Below are 25,250 nucleotides of genomic sequence, written 5' to 3' on the forward strand. Positions count from 1 at the left end.
TTGGTGCAAAGAAACCACTACTAAAGGACACCAATAAGAAGAAGAGACTTGCTTGGGCCAAAATACACGAGCAATGGACATTAGACTGGTGGAAATCTGTCCTTTGGTCTAATGAGTCCAAATGTGAGATTTTTGCTTCCAACCGCCGTGTCTTTGTGAGACACAGAGTAGGTGAACGGATGATCTCCGCATGTACAGTATAGTTCCCACCGTGAAGCATGGAGGAGGAGGCGTGATGGTGTTGGGGTGCTTTGCTGGTGTCACTGATTTAAGATGGAAGGCACACTTAAACTGCATGGCTACCACAGCATTCTGCAGCGATACACCATCCCATCTGGTTTAGGTTTTGTCCAACTATCATTTGTTTTTCAGCAGGACAATGACCCAACACACCTCCAGGCTGTGTGTAAGGGCTATTTGACCAAGAAGGAGTGCTGCATCAGATGACCTGGCCTCCACAATCCCCCGACCTCAAGCCAATTTAGACGGTTTGGGATGAGTTGGACTGCAGTGTTTAAAAAAAACATGTATTTTAACCTTCTATTTAACTAGGCAAGTCAGTTAAGAACAAATTCTTATTTTCAATGACAACCTAGGAACAGTAGGTTAACTGCCTTCTTCAGGGGCAGAACGACAGATTTGATCTTGTCAGCTCGGGGATTTCATCTTGCAACCTTTTGGTTACTAGTCCAACGCTCAAACCACTAGGCTACCTTCCGCCCCGAGAGTGAAGGAAAAGCAGCCAACAAGTGCTCAGCATATGTGGGAACCCCATCGAGATGGTTGGAAAAGCATTTCAGGTGAAGCTGGTTGAGAGAATGACAAGCGTGTGCAAAGCTGTCATCAAGGCAAAGAGTGGCTACTTTTAAGAATCTAAAATATATTTTGATTTGTTTAACACATGTTTGGTTACTACATGATTGTGTGTGTTATTTCATAGTTTTGATGTCTTCACTATTATTCTGCATATATTCTAAAATAGTAAAAATAAAGAAAAACCCTTGAATGAGTAGGTGTGTCCAAACTTTTGACTGGTACTGTACTTACAGTACATATAGATGATACAGAGACAAGAGGGAGAGAGACTACAGAGAGACTACAGAGAGACTACAGAGACTACAGAGACACTACAGAGACTACAGAGATACTACAGAGAGACCACAGAAACACTACAGAGACTACAGACAGACCACAGAGAGACTACAGACAGACCACAGAGAGACTACAGACAGACTACAGAGAGACTACAGAGAAACATATAGACTACATAGAGATGGAGAGAAAGAGAAGAGAGAGAAAAGGGGAGAGATGATGAAGAGACATGAGGGAGAGAGATTGTACAGAGAGAATAGAGCGAGAAACACACATGCACACACACACACACACACACACACACACACACACACACACACACACACACACACACACAGGGAGCAGTCGTTACATAAGAGTGTGGAGTGTAAATCTGCCCATCATGTTCCTGTCACAGAATGTTGATACTTGTTCTGTTGAGAACGTTCTGCACTACAAGGACAGAGACAAGATGGTGGACCCTGCTATAGCTACTGGAACGGATATCTTTAACTCTTATTCTCTCTGACTTTGGAGCTTTCAATTGTATATTCAGAGGACAGGGGGCATAGCGTCTCTGACTTGAAGTATACTTCGAGAGAACGTTACTGTAATTTACAGTGAAAGATATACAACCTATATACAAGATATATTGTCAGTGAAAGACATACAACCTCTTTGACTTTCTCTCTGTGTGTTTCTGTCTCTGTGTGTGTGATTTGCCATGATTTGCCTCACTCCTCATGTTGTGTGTTTCTGTGTGTTTCTGTGTGTTTCTGTCTCTCTGTGTGTGACTTGCCTCACTCCTCATGCTGTGTGTTTCTGTGTGTTTCTGTGTGTTTTCTGTCCATGCAGAGATGATTGACCCTCTTGCACCAACTGATGTGTCATCTACGGGGAATGTTCTGCAGAGACCTTGTTCATTCATCTCTGTCCTTCGCTCAACCAACAAGTACTCAACGTACACACTACTTTCAGTCCACACAGGAAATGAATATGAAAAAATGTATATTTTCCGACCACATGTCTATTCTGTTCACATGAGGTGTCCTTGTCGTTGACAGAGCTTTGCTTTAAAAATGGATGCATTTGTAACTTATGATTCTCCAGCATCGTAAGTACGTGGGGGGGGTGTACCATAAGTACCCCCCCCCCACACACACACAAACAAACAAACGGAGAAACACACAAATAAAAAAAAAGTGGATGATATATTCTATGATGTCTGTAACTGGTGATGCAACATTGAACCAATGCTGGTCAGAAACCTGCTGTGCTCTACAGAGTCACAGGCCCCACTACAACACTGATCCAAGAGATCCTCTCATCCCCCTCTCCTCTCCTCATCCCCCTCTCCTCTCCTCATCCCCCTCTCCCCACCCTCCTCTCCTCATCCCCCTCTCCCCACCCTCCTCTCCTCATCCCCCTCTCCTCTCCTCATCCCCTCTCACCCTCCTCTCCTCTCCTCTCCTCATCCCTTTCTCCTCTCCTCATCCCCCCTCTCCTCTCCTCATCCCCCTCTCCCCACCCTCCTCTCCTCATCCCCCTCTCCTCTCCTCATCCCCTCTCATCCTCCTCTCCTCTCCTCTCCTCATCCCTTTCTCCTCTCCTCATCCCCCTCTCCTCTTCTCATCCTCCTCTCCTCTCCTCATCCCCCTCTCCTCGTGCCTTTCTCCTCTCCTCTTCTCATCCTCCTCTCCTCATCTCATCCCCCTCTCCTCTCCTCTCCTCACCCCCTCTCCTCTCCTCATCCTCCTCTCCTCTCCTCATCCCCCTCTCCTCTCCTCATCCCCTCTCATCCTCCTCTCCTCTCCTCATCCCTTTCTCCTCTCCTCATCCCCCTCTCCTCATCTCATCCCCCTCTCCTCTCCTCTCCTCACCCCTCTCCTCTCCTCATCCTCCTCTCCTCTCCTCACCCCCTCTCCTCACCCCCTCTCCTCAACTTTTTAAAAAGTTGTGCAAGGTACTTTAATTTTTTTATTTTTTTTAAAGTTTTGATTGGAAGGGGTTTCAATGGCGCTGTTTTTTCCTTCTTTCTTATCACATGATGTGCAAGATGGACAACATTTATCACATGGTTGTTATGATTGTAGTGTTTTTAGATGAATATACTGTATGTTTTATGAATGTTATCATCTTGTGTGGATGTTATCATCTTCTCTGACTTGATGTGCTGTGTGTCTGCAGATTGAATGAATATGTTCACGATCGTCGTATTGAGGAGACCAAAGCGCAGCGTGGTGTGAATGCATACTTTAATCAATGGACGAAAAAACAGGAAGTACACTAAACAAACCAACCAACCAACCAGACGACCGTGACCTCTATAGAAACTGAGTGCTAACATGCAACATAACATAGACAATAACCCACAAACCACAATACAAAACAGGCTACCTAAATATGGTTCCCAATCAGAGACAATGACAAACACCTGCCACTGATTGAGAACCATATCAGGCCAAAACACATAGAAACAGACTAACTAGACATGCAACATAGAATGCCCACTCATGTCACACCCTGACCAAACAAAGCATAGAAACAAACAACTCAAATAATGGTCAGAGTGTTACAGAATGTTACCATCTAGTCTGACTTGATGTGCTGTGTGTCTGCAGATTGAATGAATGTTATCATGCTGGCTGAGTGTTACCATCTAGTCTGACTTGATGTGCTGTGTGTCTGCAGATTGAATGAATGTTATCATTTTGTCTGAATGATATCATCTAGTCTGAATGATATCATCTAGTCTGAATGATATCATCTAGTCTGAATGTTATCATCTAGTCTGAATGATATCATCTAGTCTGAATGATATCATCTAGTCTGAATGATATCATCTAGTCTGACTTGATGTGCTGTGTCTCTGTAGATTGAATGATTGAATGTCTTGCTACCAACGTTCTATGAGAAATTATACATATTGTCCAAACATTTGACACAATAAACTTTTGTTAAAAACTATATCCTATGTTATTATTAATACACTATATCCTATGTTATTATTAATACACTATATCCTATGTTATTATTAATACACTATATCCTATGTTATTATTAATACACTATATCCTATGTTATTATTAATACACTATATCCTATGTTATTATTAATACACTATATCCTATGTTATTATTAATACAGTACAGTGGGGCAAAAAAGTATTTAGTCAGCCACCAATTGTGCAAGTTCTCCCACTTAAAAAGATGAGAGAGGCCTGTAATTTTCATCATAGGTACACTTCAACTATGACAGACAAAATGAGAAGGAAAAAAATCCAGAAAATCACATTGTAGGATTTTTAATGAATTTATTTGCAAATTATGGTGGAAAATAAGTATTTTGTCATTAACAAAAGTTTATCTCAATACTTTGTTATATACCCTTTGTTGGCAATGACAGAGGTCAAACGTTTTCTGTAAGTCTTCACAAGGTTTTCACACACTGTTGCTGGTATTTTGGCCCATTCTTCCATACAGGTCTCCTCTAGAGCAGTGATGTTTTGGGGCTGTTGCTGGGCAACACGGACTTTCAACTCCCTCCAAAGATTTTCTATGGGGTTGAGATCTGGAGACTGGCTAGGCCACTCCAGGACCTTGAAATGCTTCTTACGAAGCCATTCCTTCGTTGCCCGGGCAGTGTGTTTGAGATCATTGTCATGCTGAAAGACCCAGCCACGTTTCATATTTAACGCCCTTGCTGATGGAAGGAGATTTTCACTCAAAATCTCACAATACATGGCTCCATTCCTTCTTTCCTTTACACGGATCAGTCGTCCTGGTCCCTTTGCAGAAAAACAGCCCCAAAGCATGATGTTTCCACCCCCATGCTTCACAGTAGGTATGGTGTTCTTTGGATGCAACTCAGCATTCTTTGTCCTCCAAACACGACAAGTTGAGTTTTTACCAAAAAGTTATATTTTGGTTTCATCTGACCATATGAAATTCTCCCAATCTTCTTCTGGATCATCCAAATGCTCTCTAGCAAACTTCAGACGGGCCTGGACATGTACTGGCTTAAGCAGGGGGACACATCAGGCACTGCAGGATTGGAGTCCCTGGCGGCGTAAGTGTGTTATGCTTTGTTACTTTGGTCCCAGCTGCAGGTCATTCACTAGGTCCCCCCGTGTGGTTCTGGGATTTTTGCTCACCGTTCTTGTGATCATTTTGACCCCACGGGGTGAGATCTTGTGTGGAGCCCCAGATCGAGGGAGATTATCAGTGGTCTTATATGTCTTCCATTTTCTAATAATTGCTCCCACAGTTGATATCTTCAAACCAAGCTGCTTACCTATTGCAGATTCAGATTTTTTTCTCATTTTGTCTGTCATAGTTGAAGTGTACCTACGATGAAAATTACAGGCCTCTCTCATCTTTCTAAGTGGGAGAACTTGCACAATTGGTGGCTGACTAACTACTTTTTTGCCCCACTGTATATCCTATGTTATTATTAATACACTATATCCTATTGATTGTATTCATTGGTTTTCCCTGTTCAATGCAAAGTTCACTGAACTACCAACATAAACCAATATAAGGATAACGCTGGAATGATACTAATTGTATTTTGGCTGTTCGGTTCTAGTGGTCTGGACGGAAAGGTAGAAGATATTTTTCTCTAAATTACGCTCATCCACTTGTCCCTTTAATTTGTTTCTCTGCGATGGAAACCGCTCATCCACCACCATCATTACTCGCCGGTGTTTGATATTTTGGTAGGATGTACGCATGCGCCTCTCATTGGGTTCTCGGAGCTTTTCGGAGTAAGTTGGATGCGCGTCCTCCTCACTCGCATCCCGAAAGCACATCGAACCTGTGACGATGGGGAAGCTCAGGAAACACCGCTTTGGAATGTTGACCTTTTCCTTCTTTTGTACTTTTATCTGCTGTGCGCAAAGGTAAATTGGTGATTGTGTTTTTACGCCCATTCTTCAAATCTCCATTGCATGGCATGTATCCTAGGCTATTTAAAGCGCCGTCCCGCTGTATCTTGTTTTTAAGTAGGTATTTGCTTGCCGACCACCTTATGTTCTGTCTTCGCCCTCAGCGTCAAAGATCTGAGGGATCCCAGTAACATGCCGCTGGTTAAAGACACGGTCGACAGACTGATGAAAGGCTACGACATTCGGTTGAGGCCAGATTTCGGAGGTAAGAAGAAAGACAAAAGGAAAAGCAAATCGAGATGATGAATGTCATGTTTGCTGCCATTTATGACGTGCAGTGCAATACATGTTTAATGAATTGCTGCTGCAAAAAAACTCTGGTACAATTGTTCTCATCGTGATAAATCTTCCATCCATAGACTAGGCTACCTCTCCAATTACAGTGTTAATACAGTGTAATAGCCTTCCATCCAAATATAACACGTATTTTTCACGTCACTAAAAACCTTTTCCAATGTACCACCTTCAAATGATGAAATAAGATATGCTAGCCTATTCTGTATGGAGAAGAAGGGTCTTTAACTTGACGATCGATTCTATTCGCAGCGGCTAGCCTATTGAACTTCTGGTTGCCTACCATTCTGTTTGAATGGAAAATCATCAAGGGAGTTCCAAATGATGATGCCGATGATTATAGTCATTTTAATTGACAACGATGATCATTAAGACTGCATAAAACATGCATTATTTAAACTGATGATGAGAGAACTTGGTGACATATCATTGACAGCAACCTACTGGTAGAATAACGGTCACCACATTCTTATTTCTAAAAGGGAAAGAAAGAATTCCGTTCTCCTTTAATAACCTGCTTTTCTTCGCTTCACAGGTGCGCCGGTAGCTGTGGGGATGAATATAGACATAGCAAGCATAGACATGGTGTCTGAAGTCAATATGGTACGTGCATCATTATCATCCTCCTTATATGTTTCTCAGTATGCCTGGTTGAGTAGATTCGTATAGAGAAACCTATAACGCATTGTCAATCCATGTTTGATAGGGAACTTAATGCATGTCACGTTCTGCATTATGGGGAATTATGTTAACGACGTCTGATGTTAGTTTGATTCTATACAGGAATCGATTCTCAGCTCTGCATTTAGATGTTTTTCCGGACATGGATGATTGGTGTCTATTGGTTCCCATTTGAATTCAAAACACACGCTCACTGGCGCACTTCTACGGACATCCTTGCGTGCACAATCAACGCCGAGGCTGTGGCGTCTTCTGTTTCGGTTTCTTGTATCAAGCCATTGACTGCTATCATTTTGTTTGACATGACAGCGGCGCGCTATAACGCCAAAAATGAAGAAGATTTAAGGGAAAAACCGAGAGAATTCCCATTTTCTCTCATAGTACAAAAACATTTTCTTCAACGTGATTGCACCGCGGTATCTAGTTCCAGCTTCACTTCACTTTGAAGCGCGACGGGGGAGCGCATCATCAGCTACGTAAATGATCCCCCCTCCCCCTGTCAGATCATGAGCGATGACGTAGATATGCGTGAAATAGAACATGTCTGGACATACGATGGTAATCACGAGGGTATTTAATCGAGCTCCACTACACAATGTTATGGGTATGTCCCTAATGACACCCTACTCCATATGTAGTGAACTACTTTTGACCAGAGAGTCCCATGGGTCCTAGTCAAAAGTAGTGTACATTATAGGGAATAAAAAAATAGTGTACAATATAGAGAATAGGGGTGTCATCTGTCTCCGTGCTGTAGAAAACCACTAGGTGCATAGAGATGGTATGAGGAGGATCTCTCTCTCTCTCTCTCTTGCTCTGGATAAGAAATAGGCATCTTACGTAACATTGTATCAATGGTTTGCTCTGGAGGAGGCTTGTAGGGGAGAGTTCTGTTCTCCTTGCCCAACTGAATTCATATTTGATCCGTTGTTGCATTTGGCATGGTTTTTCCCAGTGGATTTTATTGCAAATATGTAATTGAATTTACCTGAGTGTACATTTAGCCCAGATAAGACTTGTGTGGCAAGACAGTACATTGTGTTAGTTGGTTAGATGGCTTGGTTGGTTGGGGCTTGATGCTGGAAACACAGTGAGTTGTGTGTTGCTGTGAAGTGTTATTCCTGTGTGGGCCATGTGTACTGAATCACTGAGCTTGCTATAATGCTATAGGTCTGCCTGGATAAAAGCATCATCAGCTGAATTACCATAGTACTTCCTGTGAGGAAGGGATGTGGAAGTTAGTTTTGGTTAAAGAGGATGCAGCTAGGCTGAAAGGATGAAAGGGCTGTGGGGTTCCTCTGGGATGTCAACCAGTGATCATCTCCTCCTCCCTTTCTCCCTCCCTCCTCCCTACTTCACAACTCCCTCCCTCCCTCCCTCCCTCCCTCCCTCCCTCCCTCCCTCCCTCCCTCCCTCCCTTCCCTCCCTCCCTCCCTCCCTCCCCTTCACACCTCCCTCCCTCCCTCCCTCCTCTGGTTTTTAAATGCCTGGCTGCGTCCTCTCTGTCTCTGACCTGGATTTCCACGTAAGCCACCTTTATCTCTCTAAAGGGTGATGTTACTTTAAAACTCAGAATCCACATCTACAGACGTTCATCTGTAATAAACAAAACACGGCTTCATACAGCCAGCCACTCAGTGTGTAACAAAACAGTGCATGAAAGAGCGAACAGAACAGATTAGTAGAGAGAGAGAGAGAGAGAGAGAGAGGACTGACGTCATGCCAACTCCCTGTAGCTATAAGAACATTCTCATTTCATTTCACGGAGGAGAAAGAATTGGCTTGCAGGGCAGGAGCATAAGCATGGCTCTCCTCTCATCCTCTATTCCTCTCCTCTCATCCTCTATTCCACTCCTCTCATCCTCTATTCCTCTCCTCTCATCTTCTATTCCTCTCCTCTCCTCTCATCCTCTATTCCTCTCCTCTCATCCTCTATTCCACTCCTCTCATCCTCTATTCCTCTCCTCTCATCCTCTATTCCTCTCCTCTCCTCTCATCCTCTATTCCTCTCCTCTCATCCTCTATTCCTCTCCTCTCCTCTCATCCTCTATTCCTGTCCTCTCATCCTCTATTCCTCTCCTCTCCTCTCATCCTCTATTCCTCTCCTCTCATCCTCTATTCCACTCCTCTCATCCTCTATTCCTCTCCTCTCATCCTCTATTCCTCTCCTCTCATCCTCTATTCCTCTCCTCTCATCCTCTCTTCTTCTCCTCTCATCCTCTCATCCTCTCCTCTCATCCTCTATTCTTCTCCTCTTATCCTCTACTCTCATCCTCTATTCCTCTCCTCTCCTCTCTTCCTCTCCTCTCATCCTCTATTCTTCTCCTCTCATCCTGTACTCTCATCCTCCATTCTTCATCTCTCATCCTCTACTCTCATCCTCTATTCCTCTCCTCTCTTCCTCAATTTCTCTCCTCTCTTCCTCTCCTACAAAACGGCTGCACGGCCGACGCATTTAGACGAAATGAAAACTGCCAAAAATATGATCTCTCTCCCTCCCTCCCTCTCTCGCTCTCCCCCTCGCTCCCTCTCTCCCTCTCTCCCTCTCTCCAATCTCCTTCATTCTCCCTTCTCTCTCTCTCTCTCTCTCTCTCTCTCTCTCTCTCTCTCTCTCCCTCTGTCTCTCTCTATCTCTCTTTCCCCTCTTCCTCATCCTCCCCTCTCTCCATCATCCCACACAAAGTCATTATTACCTTCTGAATGTGAATCCTCCTCGCATGGTTATGTAACAACCTTCCTTCTAACAACAGACAGGTTGGTGGTACAGGAGTTCCTCTCTGTCTCCTCTAACAACAGACAGGTTGGTGGTACAGGAGTTCCTCTCTGTCTCTAACAACAGACAGGTTGGTGGTACTGTAGTTCCTCTCTGTCTCCTCTAACAACAGACAGGTTGGTGATACTGGAGTTCCTCTCTGTCTCCTCTAACAACATATAGGTTGGTGGTACAGGAGTTCCTCTCTGTCTCCTCTAACAACAGACAGGTTGGTGGTACAGGAGTTCCTCTCTGTCTCCTCTAACAACAGACAGGTTGGTGGTACAGGAGTTCCTCTCTGTCTCCTCTAACAACAGACAGGTTGGTGGTACAGGAGTTCCTCTCTGTCTCCTCTAACAACAGACAGGTTGGTGATACTGGAGTTTCAGAGCCAGCTTCAAACAGACAGGGTGTTGGTGGTACTGGAGTTTCAGAGCCAGCTTCAAACAGACAGGTTGTTGGTGGTACTGGAGTTTCAGAGCCAGCTTCAAACAGACAGGTTGTTGGTGGTACTGGAGTTTCAGAGCCAGCTTCAAACAGACAGGTTGTTGGTTGCTCCTCTGTCATTCTCCTTCTCAGATCTCCAGTCTTGAAGACTGAAGTTGTGTCCAGAGTTGCAGTCATTTCCATTTCAGTCCCAGTCGATTCATAAAGCAAACCAAATGCCCATTCCAAATGTTGCTAAGTCAAAGGGTTAGGGTTATACAGAATGCTTTATTTAGGGAATTTCAGTGTTCATCCTGAGTTGACTGGAATTAAAATGGATTGACGGCAACCCTGGTTGCATCCAAAATGGCACTCTATATATGAAATGCACTTCTTCAGGGCTTTGGTTAAGGTCATGGCTAAAAGAAAGGCACCATAGAGAAGGAATAAGTTGCCATTTCAGATGAGTGGTACTGGTTTGAATTTCAGCTCCTTCCTGGTCATCATGTGTTCCTTGACATCCCAGGGTAGCCCACAAGAAATCACTGGAGCAAAAGTCTGTTTTTGAAAAAGAAGGAACCATATAATTATGCAATAATACTGCACATGAGAGGCCATGTGTTATGATATATTTTTTTATCATGGCTGTGATGTGGTCATGGACACGAGGTTGTCAAAGTGGCCTTTTTAGGCGCTCTCTGGTCGTGAAGTTCTATTTGTATGGACTGCCATGTAAAGCAAAACTACCCAAGCGCTGTTTGATAGTTTTAGAACCTTGGTTTCTAGGGACGCTGTCCATGGTTCTGAAAACAGCGCACCTCCGGTCCATGCCAGTCAGATGGAAACATTGTATAGGGACGCTGTCCATGGTTCTGAAAACAGCCCTCCGGTCCATGCCAGTCAGATGGAAACATTGTATAGAGGCACTGTCCATGGTTCTGAAAACAACACTGAAAATGTTATCAAAAGACATTGATACATCAGATCAGAATAGAAACCACAAAGATCTTTTCCCTCCCGGATGGTCGCAGTATCGACAGCTATTTATTTATGATACTGAATTGCACATTTCCACAGGGCAGAGCTCGTTCCCCCAGGTTCTCATACATGCTGCCACAACTATTCTACACTATCTGTCTCTCTCCAGTGATTTTCTGTGGTTCTTGGTTTCTTCATTTTTTTGTCTTCGTTTATTACGAATGAGTCTGCCTTCAGTTTGCCTTTTCCTTCATTTCCTCTTCGGCCAAATTGCAACCTCAAATCAAACCACACCTTATTCAGTAGGTGGCGTAGGAAACTCCGGAGAATATGACCCATCTCCTGTTGTGAAACAGTTGCCAGATGTTTATCCCCTTGTCCGACAGCCATTCTAGAAAGCACTTCACCGCCCAGTTGGTTTGTCTTGTCTTGTAGTTTCTTCATTTCTCTCATTTTCTTTGTCGTTTATAGCAGCTGATTTCTCCATGTCTATAATGTTAACACTAGACTCAGGTTGCTGGTTCATGTCTATAATGTTAACACTAGACTCAGGTTACTGGTCCATCTATAATGTTAACACTAGACTCAGGTTACTGGTCCATCTATAATGTTAACACTAGACTCAGGTTGCTGGTTCATGTCTATAATGTTAACACTAGACTCAGGTTGCTGGTTCATGTCTATAATGTTAACACTAGACTCAGGTTACTGGTCCATCTATAATGTTAACACTAGACTCAGGTTACTGGTTCATGTCTATAATGTTAACACTAGACTCAGGTTGCTGGTTCATGTCTATAATGTTAACACTAGACTCAGGTTGCTGGTTCATGTCTATAATGTTAACACTAGACTCAGGTTACTGGTCCATCTATAATGTTAACACTAGACTCAGGTTACTGGTCCATCTATAATGTTAACACTAGACTCAGGTTACTGGTTCATGTCTATAATGTTAACACTAGACTCAGGTTGCTGGTTCATGTCTATAATGTTAACACTAGACTCAGGTTGCTGGTTCATGTCTATAATGTTAACACTAGACTCAGGTTGCTGGTTCATGTCTATAATGTTAACACTAGACTCAGATTACTGGTCCATCTATAATGTTAACACTAGACTCAGGTTACTGGTCCATCTATAATGTTAACACTAGACTCAGGTTACTGGTTCATGTCTATAATGTTAACACTAGACTCAGGTTGCTGGTTCATGTCTATAATGTTAACATTAGACTCAGGTTACTGGTCCATCTATAATGATGTTAACACTAGACTCAGGTTACTGGTCCATCTATAATGTTAACACTAGACTCAGGTTACTGGTTCATGTCTATAATGTTAACACTAGACTCAGGTTGCTGGTTCATGTCTATAATGTTAACACTAGACTCAGGTTACTGGTCCATCTATAATGTTAACACTAGACTCAGGTTACTGGTTCATGTCTATAATGTTAACACTAGACTCAGGTTGCTGGTTCATGTCTATAATGTTAACACTAGACTCAGGTTACTGGTCCATCTATAATGTTAACACTAGACTCAGGTTACTGGTCCATCTATAATGTTAACACTAGACTCAGGTTACTGGTTCATGTCTATAATGTTAACACTAGACTCAGGTTGCTGGTTCATGTTTATAATGTTAACACTAGACTCAGGTTGCTGGTTCATGTCTATAATGTTAACACTAGACTCAGGTTGCTGGTCCATCTATAATGTTAACACTAGACTCAGGTTACTGGTTCATGTCTATAATGTTAACACTAGACTCAGGTTGCTGGTTCATGTCTATAATGTTAACACTAGACTCAGGTTACTGGTCCATCTATAATGTTAACACTAGACTCAGGTTACTGGTCCATCTATAATGTTAACACTAGACTCAGGTTACTGGTTCATGTCTATAATGTTAACACTAGACTCAGGTTGCTGGTTCATGTCTATAATGTTAACACTAGACTCAGGTTGCTGGTCCATCTATAATGTTAACACTAGACTCAGGTTACTGGTCCATCTATAATGTTAACACTAGACTCAGGTTACTGGTCCATCTATTATGTTAACACTAGACTCAGATTGCTGGTTACTCAGGTTATAACCCCCCCACCAGACACATCACTATAACCACCCCATCAGACACATCCCTATAACCCCCACACACACTCCTCCTCTCCATGTGTTTCAGTAATCCATTGTTTCCTTTCAGGGTCCTGGGGGCCAAACGAATCCATTGTTTCCTATCAGGGTCCTGGGAGCCAAACTAAATCTTTGTTTCCAGTCAGGGTCCTGAGGGCCAAACTAAACCTTTGTTTCCTTTCAGGGTCCTGGGGGCCAAACGAATCCATTGTTTCCTATCAGGGTCCTGGGAACCAAACTAAATCTTTGTTTCCAGTCAGGGTCCTGAGGCCAAACTAAATCTTTGTTTCCAGTCAGGGTCCTGAGGGCCAAACTAATCCATTGTTTCCAGTCAGGGTCCTGAGGGCCAAACTAATCCATTGTTTCCAGTCAGGGTCCTGAGGGCCAAACTAAAGTGTTGGTCCATTGTTTCCAGTCAGGGTCCTGAGGGCCAAACTAAAGTGTTGGTCCATTGTTTCCAGTCAGGGTCCTGAGGGCCAAACTAAACCTTTGGTTCCTGAGGAACCAAACCAAAGTCTTGTTCTATCCCGGCACTAACACATGACTGGTGCTGCTCCCTCACCCTTTAGTGCTGGAAGACCGGTGACAGGGTGTTATGGGATTTTTATCAATAATGACTAAATGAGGTATGCTGCACTATAACTGGCAAGAATTCTACCTTGTCTTTCTTGTAGTATTAAATAATGTTTGTTCATTAGGAAGGGGTTATATGGCATGGACCTAGGAAGAAAGGAATGTACGTGGAGATAAGAGAGGACAGGGAGAGCTCCTCCAGAGTTATAGTGTCTGGGGGAGCCTGGAACGGTCAGTTGAGGGGTTGTAAACTGTGGTTAGACTTATAAGAAAATCCATGTTGGTGTGTATGCATGTGCGTAGTTTAGGATGATATAAGAAGGAATGTATTTGTGAAAACTTGAAAGCTCTTGCAAATAAATCGGGATCTGATCAATTGTGAGCTGGGAATTCTGTCTGTTTTATTTAAGACCAGAACTTTACAACCTCTGGATATCAGACAGATAAATATAATTGGAGTTTATGAACACTGATTAAATAATTACATTTACACAGGGCCTGCACACACACACACACACACACACACACACACACACACACACACACACACACACACACACACACACACACACACACACACACACACACACACACACACACACACAGGTGGTCTCTAGAGAAGCATCAAAGGTCAGCTGTGTTGTGGGGCAATGCAAGCCTGTAGGTCAGCCAGCCCTGCCAACCGGGTCGCACCAGGCACGTGTAACACATGGTGCAGCACAGGGGGATGTGTGATGTCACTCCTCGGCCTGAAGTGAAGAGCTAGCTGGTGAAACGCTTCAGGAGGGTGGTCACATGGTGCAGCTCACGGGGATGTGTGAAGCTCACTCCTCGGCCTGAAGTGAAGAGCTAGCTGGTGAGACGCTTCAGGAGGGTGGTCACGTGTGGAAGGTCCTGGGTTCCAGCCTTGCTGTGAGACGAATTAGGAGGAAGCTGTACTCGCTAAGCAAGCAGTGTGACATCTGTTAAGCACGCACACACACACAGCGAGCCAGTGTCCAGGTGGCCATGCCAGCCGGATCTCCATGACATTATAACACGGGGCTAAAGGCTCAGCGGGAGTCAGAGAAGAGACTTTGTGCTCTGTGTGTGTGTCACTGTGTGTGTGTGTGTCACAGTGGTGTGTGTGTCACTGTGTGTGTGTGTCATTGTGTGTGTGTGTGTGTGTGTGTGTGTGTGTGTGTCACTGTGTGTGTGTGTGTCACTGTGTGTGTGTGTGTGTCACTGTGTGTGTGTGTGTGTGTGTGTGTGTGTGTGTCACTGTGTGTGTGTGTGTGTGTGTCACTGTGTGTGTGTGTGTCACTGTGTGCGTGTCTGTGTGTCACTGTGTGTGTGTGTCACTGTGTGTGTGTGTGTCACTGTGTGTGTGTGTGTGTCACTGTGTGTCACTGTGTGTGTGTGTGTGTCTGTGTGTCACTGTGTGTGTGTGTGTCACTGTGTGTGTGTCTGTGTGTGTGTCTGTGTGTCACTGTGTGTGTGTGTGTGTGTGTGTGTGTGTGTCTGTGTGTCTGTGTGTCACTGTGTGTCACTGTGTGTGTGTGTGTGTGTGTGTGTCTGTGTGTCACTGTGTGTGTGTGTGTCACTGTGTGTGTGTCTGTGTGTGTGTGTGTGTGTGTCTGTGTGTCTGTGTGTCTGTGTGTCACTGTGTGTGTGTGTCACTGTGTGTGTGTGTGTCACTGTGTGTGTGTGTGTGTGTGTGTGTGTCACTGTGTGTCACTGTGTGTGTGTGTGTGTGTCACTGTGTGTGTGTGTGTCACTGTGTGTGTGTCTGTGTGTCACTGTGTGTGTGTGTGTGTGTGTGTCACTGTGTGTGTGTGTGTCACTGTGTGTGTGTGTGTCACTGTGTGTGTGTGTCACTGTATGTCACTGCGTGTGTGTGTGTCTGTGTGTCACTGTGTGTGTGTGTGTCTGTGTGTCACTGTGTGTGTGTGTGTGTGTGTGTGTGTGTGTGTGTCTGTGTGTCACTGTGTGTGTGTGTGTCACTGTGTGTGTGTTGTGTGTGTGTGTGTGTCACTGTGTGTGTGTGTGTCTGTCTGTGTGTCACTGTGTGTGTGTGTTCCCTCTCTGGAAATGTCGTCCCTCGTCTCTGTCCTCCCTCGTCTCTGTCCTCCCTCGTCTCTGTCCTCCCTTGTCTAATTCCTCCCTCGTCTCTGTCCTCCCTCGTCTATGTCCTCCCTCGTCTATGTCCTCCCTCGTCAGTGTCCCCTGACCAATTTCTATTTCTCCTCTCCTCTCCTCTCCTCTCCTCTCCTCTCCTCTCCTCTCCTCTCCTCTCCTCTCCTCTCCTCTCCTCTCCTCTCCTCTCCTCTCCTCTCCTCTCCTCTCCTCTCCTCTCCTCTCCTCTCCTCTCCTCTCCTCTCCCCTCTCCTCTCTCCTCTCCTCTCCTCTCCTCTCCTCTCCTCTCCCTCTCTCCTCTCCTCTCCTCTCCTCTCCTCTCCTCTCCTCTCCTCTCCTCTCCTCTCCTCTCCTCTCCTCTCTCTCTCCTCTCCTCTCCTCTGTCATCTTATTGCTCTGTTGGGATCTGGCCCTGTAGCATTGTGGTCTTGTTTTCACAAATATACACTGCTGATGTTATGTGGTTGAACGGTTGTATGGTTGTGAGGTTATGTCATTGAACAGTTGTAAGGTTGAACAGTTGTAGGGTTGTGTGGTTGTAGGGTTGTAAGGTTGAACAGTTGTATGGTTGTGTGGTTGTAGGGTTGTGTGGTTGAACAGTTGTAGGGTTGTGTGGTTGTAGGGTTGTGTGGTTGAACAGTTGTATGGTTGTGTGGTTGTAGGGTTGTGTGGTTGAACAGTTGTAGGGTTGTGTGGTTGTAGGGTTGTGTGGTTGAACAGTTGTAGGGTTGTGTGGTTGAACAGTTGTAGGGTTGTGTGGTTGTAGGGTTGTGTGGTTGAACAGTTGTAGGGTTGTGTGGTTGTAGGGTTGTGTGGTTGAACAGTTGTAGGGTTGTGTGGTTGTAGGGTTGTGTGGTTGAACAGTTGTAGGGTTGTAGGCTTGTGTGGTTGAACACTTGTGTGGTTGTAGGTTTGTTCGGTTATATGTAATTCATATGCAAAGTGGATAACAAGGAGGGGTAGAATATGGTTGTTTTCAGTCTGCCTTCCCCATTTCTCCTTTGCTTGCCTTTTTAAAACTTGGTGTGTTCCATTAACAGTTTGTGTGTAAGGGTTATTCCTCTGTCTCCATCCTTTCTGTTTAGTTTATTAATTAGACCTACACGTGGGCTACCCGCTCCTACGGTAGTTGGTTTAGTTGCTGTTCAAACAGACTACCAGATTGCCAGCACTCCAGTACTGTTAATTAGTGTTCTGTGAATTAACAGATTTAAAGCAAGCAGCTGTGGTTCAGATGAATTAGTGGGGCGTGAATGTTGTGTTCATTACTATCATTACCATACAACCCTACAACTGTTCAACCATATTAAAATGGCGGCGAAAGAAATGGCAGCAGTTTTACGGGCGCCCAACCAATTGTGTTATGTGTTCTCTTTTGCGTATTTGTAACTTATTTTGTACATACGAGACGCTCGTCTTATGTGGCAGGGCTTGCCAACTAGTACAGACTACAAAGGGAAGCACAGCCACGAGCTGCCCAGTGACACAAGCCTACCAGACGAGCTAAATCACTTCTATGCTCGCTTCAAGGCAAGCAACACTGAGGCATGCATGAGAGCATCAGCTGTTCCGGACGACTGTGTGATCATGCTCTCCATAGCCGACGTGAGTAAGACCTTTAAACAGGTCAGCATTTACAAGGCCGCTGGGCCAGACGGGTTTCCAGGACGTGTGCTCCGGGCATGTGCTGACCAACTGGCAGGTGTCTTCACTGACATTTTCAACATGTCCCTGATTGAGTCTGTAATACCAACATGTTTCAAGCAGACCACCATAGTGCCTGTGCCCAAGAACACTAAGGCAACCTGCCTAAATGACTACAGACCCATAGCACTCACATCCGTAGCCATGAAGTGCTTTGAAGGGCTGGTAATGGCTCACATCAACACCATTATCCCAGAAACCCTAGACCCACTTTAATTTGCTTACCACCCAAACAGATCCACAGATGATGCAATCTCTATTGCACTCCACACTGCCCTTTCCCACCTGGACAAAAGGAACACCTACGTGAGAATGCTATTCATTGACTACAGCTCAGCGTTCAACACCATAGTGCCCATTAAGCTCATCACTAAGCTAAGGATCCTGGGACTAAAAATCTAACTCTGCAACTGGATCCTGGACTTCCTGCAACATTGAGAGCATCCTGACGGTTAGGACATCTACTTTGTGCATGACACAAGTAATTTTTCCAACAATTGTTTACAGACAGATTATTTCACTGATAATTCAGGGTCATCACAATTCCAGTGGGTCAGAAGTTTACATACACTAAGTTGACTGTGCATTTAAACAGCTTGAAAAATGCCAGAAAATGATTTCATGGCTTTAGAAGCTTCTGATAATTTGAGTCAATTGGAGGTGTACCTGTGGATGTATTTCGAGGCCTACCTTAAAACTCAGTGCCTCTTTGCTTGACCATGACGTCATGGGAAAATCAAAAGAAATCAGCCAAGACCTAAGAAAATAATTGTAGACCTCCACAAGTCTGGTTCATACATGGGAGCAATTTCCAAATGCCTGAAGGTACCACGTTCATCTGTACAAGCAATAGTACACAAGTATAAAAACCATGGGAACATGCAGCCGTCATACCGCTCAGGACGGAGACTCGTTCTGTCTCCTAGAGATGAACGTACTTTGGTGCAAAAAGTGCAAATCAATCCCAGAACAACAGCAAAGGACCTTGTGAAGAGGCTGAAGGAAACAGGTACAAAAGTATCTATATCCACAGTAAAATGAATCCTATATCGACATAACCTGAATGGCCGCTCAGCAAGGAAGAAGCCTCTGCTCCAAACCACCATTAAAAAGCCAGACAACGGTTTGCAACTGCACATGGGGACAAAGATTGTACTTTTTGGAAAAATGTCCTCTGGTCTGATGAAACAAAAATAGAACTGTTTGGCCATAATGACAATCGTTATGTTTGGAGGAAAAAGGGGGATACTTGCAAGCCGAAGAACACCATCCCAACTGTGAAGCACAGGGGTGGCAGCATCATGTTGTGGGGGTGCTTTGCTGCAGGAGGGACTGGTGCACTTCACAAAATAGATGGCATCATGAGGGGGAAATTATGTGCATATATTGAAGCAACATTTCAGAACGTCATTCAGGAAGTTAAAGCTTGGTTGCAAAATGGGTCTTCCAGATGGACAATGACCCAAAGCATACTTCCAAAGTTGTGACTGTATATAGCCTCGCTACTGTATATAGCCTCTCTACTGTATATAGCCTCTCTACTGTATATAGCCTCTCTACTGTATATAGCCTCGCTACTGTATATAGCCTCTCTACTGTATATAGCCTCTCTACTGTATATAGCCTCTCTACTGTATATAGCCTCTCTACTGTATATAGCCTCGCTACTGTTATTTTTCACTGTCTTTTTACTGTTGTTTTTATTTTTTTACTTATCTATTGTTTACCTAATACCTTTTTTAACTTAGGAATTGCACTTTTGATTAGAGCCTGTAAGTAAGCATTTCACTGTAAGGTTGTATTCGGCGCACTTGACAAAAAACTTTGATTTGATTTGATTTACCATCATTACCCTGACAAGCATTAGTTAGTTAGTTAGGAGGGAGGGCTGGGATCTGACTATGAAGGTCAGACAGATAGTTAGTTAGTTAGGTAGTTAGTTAGTTCAGACATATAGTTAGTTAGCTAGTTCAGACAGATAGTTAGTTCAGACAGATAGTTAGCTAGTTAGGAGGAAGGGATCCGGTTATGAAGGTTAGGCAGATAGTTAGTTACTTAGTTAGTTAGTTAGTTCAGACACATTGTTAGTTAGTTAGTTCAGACAGATAGTTAGTTAGTTAGTTCATACAGATAGTTAGTTCAGACAGATAGTTAGCTAGTTATTTCAGACAGATAGTTAGTTAGTTAATTTGTTTGTTCAGACACATAGTTAGTTAGTTAGTTCAGACAGATAGTTAGTTAGTTAGTTCAGGTAGATAGTTAGTTAGTTAGTTCAGATAGTTAGTTAGTTAGTTCAGACAGATAGTTAGTTAGTTAGTTAGTTAGTTAGATCAGACAGATAGTTAGTTAGTTGGTTCAGACACATAGTTGGTTAGTTAGTTAGTTCAGACAGATAGCTAGATAGTTAGTTAGTTCAGAAAGATAGTTAGCTAGTTAGTTCAGACAGATAGTTAGATAGTTAGTTCAGGCAGATAGTTAGTTTGTTAGTTAGTTCAGACACATAGTTAGTTAGTTAGTTAGTTAGTTAGTTCAGATAGTTAGTTAGTTCAGGCAGATCGTTTGTTAGTTAGTTCAGACACATAGTTAGTTAGTTCAGACATATAGTTAGTTAGTTGGTTCAGACAGATAGTTAGTTAGTTAGTTAGTTAGTTAGTTCAGACACATAGTTGGTTAGTTAGGTTAGTTCAGACAGATAGTTAGCTAGTTAGTTCAGACAGATAGTTAGATAGTTAGTTCAGGCAGATAGTTAGTTAGTTAGTTAGTTCAGGTGCACCCGGTCACAGGTTTTTCTGATGACTGCTGTGCCTGGTTCACCAACTACTTTGCAGACAGAGTTCAGTGTGTCAAATCGGAGGGCATGCTGTCCGGTCCTCTGGCAGTCTCTATGGGGGTGCCACAGGGTTCAATTCTCGGGCCGACTCTTTTCTCTGTATATATCAATGATGTTTCTCTTGCTGCGGGCGATTCCCTGATCCACCTCTACGCAGACGACACCATTCTATATACTTCCGGCCCGTCCTAGGACACTGTGCTATCTAACCTCCAAACGAGCTTCAATGCCATACAACACTCCTTCCGTGGCCTCCAACTGCTCTTAAACGCTCGTAAAACCAAATGCATGCTTTTCAACCGTTCGCTGCCTGCACCCGCACGCCTGACCAGCATCACCACCCTGGATGGTTCCGACCTTGAATATGTGGACATCTATAAGTACCTAGGTGTCTGGCTAGACTGTAAACTCTCCTTCCAGACTCATATCAAACATCTCCAATCGAAAATCAAATCTAGAGTCGGCAACAAAGCCTCCTTCACTCACGCCGCCAAACTTACCCTAGTAAAACTGACTATCCTACCGATCCTCGACTTGGCGATGTCATCTACAAAATAGCTTCCAACACTCTACTCAGCAAACTGGATACAGTTTATCACAGTGCCATCCGTTTTGTCACAAAAGCACCTTATACCACCCACCACTGCGACCTGTATGCTCTAGTCGGCTGGCCCTTGCTACATATTCGTCGCCAGACCCACTGGCTCCAGGTCATCTACAAGTCCATGCTAGGTAAAGCTCCGCCTTATCTCAGTTCACTGGTCACGATGGCAACACCCACCCGTAGCACGCGCTCCAGCAGGTGTATCTCACTGATCATCCCTAAAGCCAACACCTCATTTGGCCGCCTTTTGTTCCAGTTCTCTGCTGCCTGTGACTGGAACGAATTGCAAAAATTGCTGAAGTCGGAGACTTTTATCTCCCTCACCAACTTCAAACATCTGCTATCTGAGCAGCTAACCGATCGCTGCAGCTGTACATAGTCTATCGGTAAATAACCCACCCATTTTTACCTACCTCATCCCCATACTGTTTTTATTTATTTACTTTTCTGCTCTTTTGCACACCAATATCTCTATGTACATGACCATCTGATCATTTATCACTCCAGTGTTAATCTGCAAAATTGTAATTATTCGCCTACCTCCTCATGCCTTTTGCACACAATGTATATAGACTCTCTTTTTTTCTACTGTGTTATTGACTTGTTAATTGTTTACTCCTGTTGTCTGTTCACACTGCTATGCTTTATCTTGGCCAGGTCGCAGTTGCAAATGAGAACTTGTTCTCAACTAGCCTACCTGGTTAAATAAAGGTGAAATAAAAAAAATAAAAAAACATAAAAAAGATAGTTAGTTAGTTAGTTATTTAGTTAGTTCAGATAGTTAGTTAGTTCAGACAGATAGTTAGTTAGTTAGTTAGTTAGTTAGTTAGTTAGGTCAGACAAATCGTTAGTTAGTTATTTCAGACAGATAGTTAGTTAGTTAGTTCAGACAGATAGTTAGTTAGTTAGTTCAGACAGTTAGTTAGTTAGTTCAGACAGATAGTTAGTTAGTTAGTTCAGACAGATAGTTAGTTAGTTAGTTTAGGGAGGGAGAGAGGGATGGACGGGCGAGGGAGGGAGGAAGGGTGGAAGGGATGGCTGGGATCTGGCTATCGACCTCTGATATTATGGAGGGAGATGGCCAGAGGGAAAACACAGCTCCAATTCCCCGTAGGGTTCTGGTCAAAGTAGTGCACTATATAGGGGGAAGGGTGCCATTTCAGACACACCCCTAGATAAGGTTTGTAATATGGGACCTATTCTGTATAGAATGTATTGTACTACGTTGCTGTATGTATCAGTGATCTCAGAGTGTTGATCTGAGATCCGGTTTGTTCCCCATGTCCATGTAAAAAATACTACACCGATCCGAAATCAGCACTATTACTCTGAGACATTTGATACATACCCTGGTCAAAAGCAGTGCACTGTACAGGGAATAGGGTGTTGTTTGGTATGCTGACCTTATGTCTAGTGTGTGAATTAGCATCCATTTTGATCATCTTGTTTGTTCTAACAACCGATTTCTGTTCCATTTTATTTTCAGCTTCTGGTGGGAAAAGTAAGCTTGTGATATTTTTACTCATTGTTGCTATGACAACGCTCCACTATGATTTGGGGGTTTGGTGAATCAAGAAGAGAAGGAGAGTCAAGGAAAAGGAAAGGAAAGGAGATGTGTTGTTTGCACTGAATAAAAGGGGTCTTATTTTATTTCAAGGGTCTTGAACATGAGGACTGCAGGTTAATTGGGTATTTCTTTGAAGTTTTACAAAATGAGGAATCCTATAATACAATAGTATTTTTTATTTAGCCTTCCTTCGTGGTTGAATGTTTTCATGCCTATCAGGAATAGTTATGCTTTGCTTTCATCTATTTTATATTTACAGTTATCTGAAATAAGAATTTCTAGTCTAATTGACAAGAACTTGCTTTTACTTAATCAAGTGTATTGATGGTTGAATTAGACGAGATGTCCCTGTAGCTTTATTGTACAGTCTAGCCTGGCCCTATTCAAGTATCATTATATTATGCAACAGAAAAGCAGAGTCTCTTTAGAACAAGCTACCCCATCACACCATGAGAAGCCCTGACCGGAATGTTCCGATGACTTGTCTAATGGATCTGTCAGGCGTTTGGATTAAATAGCTTTCTTTCCTCATCCATCTACACACAATACCCCATAATGACAAAGCAAACACAGTTTTTTTTTAGAAATGTTTGCAAATTTGCTAAAAATAAGAAACAGAAATATCACATTTACACAAATATTCAGACCCTTTACTCAGTACTTTGTTGAAGTACCTTTGGCAACGATTACAGCCTAGAGTTTTCTTGGGTATGATGCTTCAAGCTTGTCACACCTGTATTTGGGGAGTTTCTCCCATTCTTCTCTGCAGATCCTCTCAAGCTCTGTCAGGTTCGATGGGGAGCGTCGCTGCACAGCTATTTTAAGGTCTCTCTAGAGATGTTCGATCGGGTTCAAGTCCGAGCTCTGGCTGGGCCACTAAAGGACATTCAGAGACTTGTCCCGAAGCCACACCGCGAGCCTGTGTTGTCTTGGCTGTGTGCTTAGGGTCGTTGTCTTGTTGGAAGGTGACCCTTCGCCCCAGTCTGAGATCCTGAGCTCTCTGGAGCAGGTTTTCATCGATCCTGACTCGTCTCCCAGTCCCTGCCTCTGAGAAACATCCCCACAGCATGATGCTGCCACCACCATGCTTTACGTGACACTTGTCATTCAGGCCAATTTGGAGTCTCATAACAAAAGGGTCTGAATACTTATGTAAATAAGGTATTTCTGTTAAAACAAAATGATACATACAAATTTGAAAAAGAAAAGACCCATGGGGTGTAGATGGCTAGCAGGTAGGCTCCACCCTGATCCTGACTGTTTCATTTAACTAGCCATCGCAAGCATCCCCACCGCGAGCATCCCCACCGCGAGCATCCCCACCGCAAAGACATTTCTAAACGCAGCGCATTTAGCTAACCAAGGCCCCACTGCCCCCCTTTCTCTTTCTTGCTCTCTCTCTCTCTCTCTCTCTCTCTCTCTCTCTCTCTCTCTCTCTCTCTCTCTCTCCCTCTCTTAATTTCAATTCAATTCAAGGGAAAACATATGTTAACAAAGCAAATGTCATATTATGTCCATATACTGTGTTAGTAATAGTTCATATACAACAGGGAAAATAAATAAACATAAATCTCTCTCTCATTCTCAGTTCAATTTAAATTCAATTTAATTTATATTTAAGGGGCTTTCTTGGCATGGGAAACATGTTAACATTGCCAAATCAAGTGAAATAGATCATCAACAAAAATGAAATAAACAATCAAAATGAACAGTAAACATTACACTCACAGAAGTTTCAAAATAATAATGACATTTCAGATGTCATATTATGTATATTTAGTGTTGTAACAATGTGAAAATAGTTCAAGTACAAAAGGGAAAATAAATAAACATAACTATGGGTTGTATTTACAATGGTGTTTGTTCTTCACTGGTTGCCCTTTTCTTGTGGCAACAGGTCACAAATCTTGCTGCTGTGATGGCACACTATGGTATTTCACCCAGTAGATATGGGAGTTTATCAAATTTGGATTTGTTTTTGAATTCTTTGTGGGTCTGTGTAATCTGAGGAAAATATGTGTCTCTAATATGGTCATACATTGGGCAGGTTAGGAAGTGCAGCTCAGTTTCCACCTCATTTTGTGGGCAGTGTTCAGAGCCTGTCTTCTCTTGAGAACCAGGTCTGCCTTTGGGGGCCTTTCTCAATAGCAAGGCTATGCTCACTGAGTCTGTATATTGTCAAAGATTTCCTTCATTTTGGGTTAGTCACAGTGGTCAGGTATTCTGCCACTGTGTACTCTCTGTTTAGGGCCATTTAATTTAGGATACCATCAATCCCACATGCCTTTTTGGGTTGGAGGGTTTGCATTTTGTCCTGTAGTTTATTCAACGTAATTGGAGAATCCAGTTTTGTCTCCTAGAGATGAACGTACGTTGGTGCAAAAAGTGCAAATCAATCCCAGAACAACAGCAAAGGACCTTGTGAAGATGCTGGAGGAAACGGGTACAAAAGTATCTGTATCCACAGTAAAACGAGTCCTATATCGACATAACCTGAAAGGCCGCTCAGCAAGGAAGAAGCCACTGCTCCAAAACCGCCATAAAAAGGCCAGACTACGGTTTGCAACTGC

General features: G+C 43.4%; 2 protein-coding genes across 2 annotated transcripts in view; both read left to right on the top strand.

Moving 5' to 3' along the window:
- The window catches only part of LOC115118063 (gamma-aminobutyric acid receptor subunit alpha-4-like), a 62,912-nt gene extending 59,927 nt beyond the window's left edge, over positions 1-2,985 (top strand). The window contains exon 10 of the mRNA XM_065018365.1: positions 1,927-2,985. Coding sequence (XP_064874437.1) covers positions 1,927-1,936 — 10 coding nt within the window. The 3' untranslated portion in view covers positions 1,937-2,985. The remainder of the gene's footprint in view (positions 1-1,926) is intronic.
- Positions 2,986-5,840: 2,855 nt separating this feature from the next.
- LOC115127152 (gamma-aminobutyric acid receptor subunit beta-2-like) overlaps positions 5,841-25,250 on the top strand; it is a 144,417-nt gene continuing 125,007 nt past the window's right edge. The window contains exons 1-3 of the mRNA XM_065018364.1: positions 5,841-5,971; positions 6,121-6,221; positions 6,846-6,913. Of these exons, the coding sequence (XP_064874436.1) occupies positions 5,895-5,971; positions 6,121-6,221; positions 6,846-6,913 (246 nt within the window). The 5' untranslated portion in view covers positions 5,841-5,894. The remainder of the gene's footprint in view (positions 5,972-6,120; positions 6,222-6,845; positions 6,914-25,250) is intronic.

This window comes from Oncorhynchus nerka, linkage group LG5 (genome assembly GCF_034236695.1).
Source record: "Oncorhynchus nerka isolate Pitt River linkage group LG5, Oner_Uvic_2.0, whole genome shotgun sequence".
In the NCBI taxonomy this organism is placed as follows: domain Eukaryota; kingdom Metazoa; phylum Chordata; class Actinopteri; order Salmoniformes; family Salmonidae; genus Oncorhynchus; species Oncorhynchus nerka.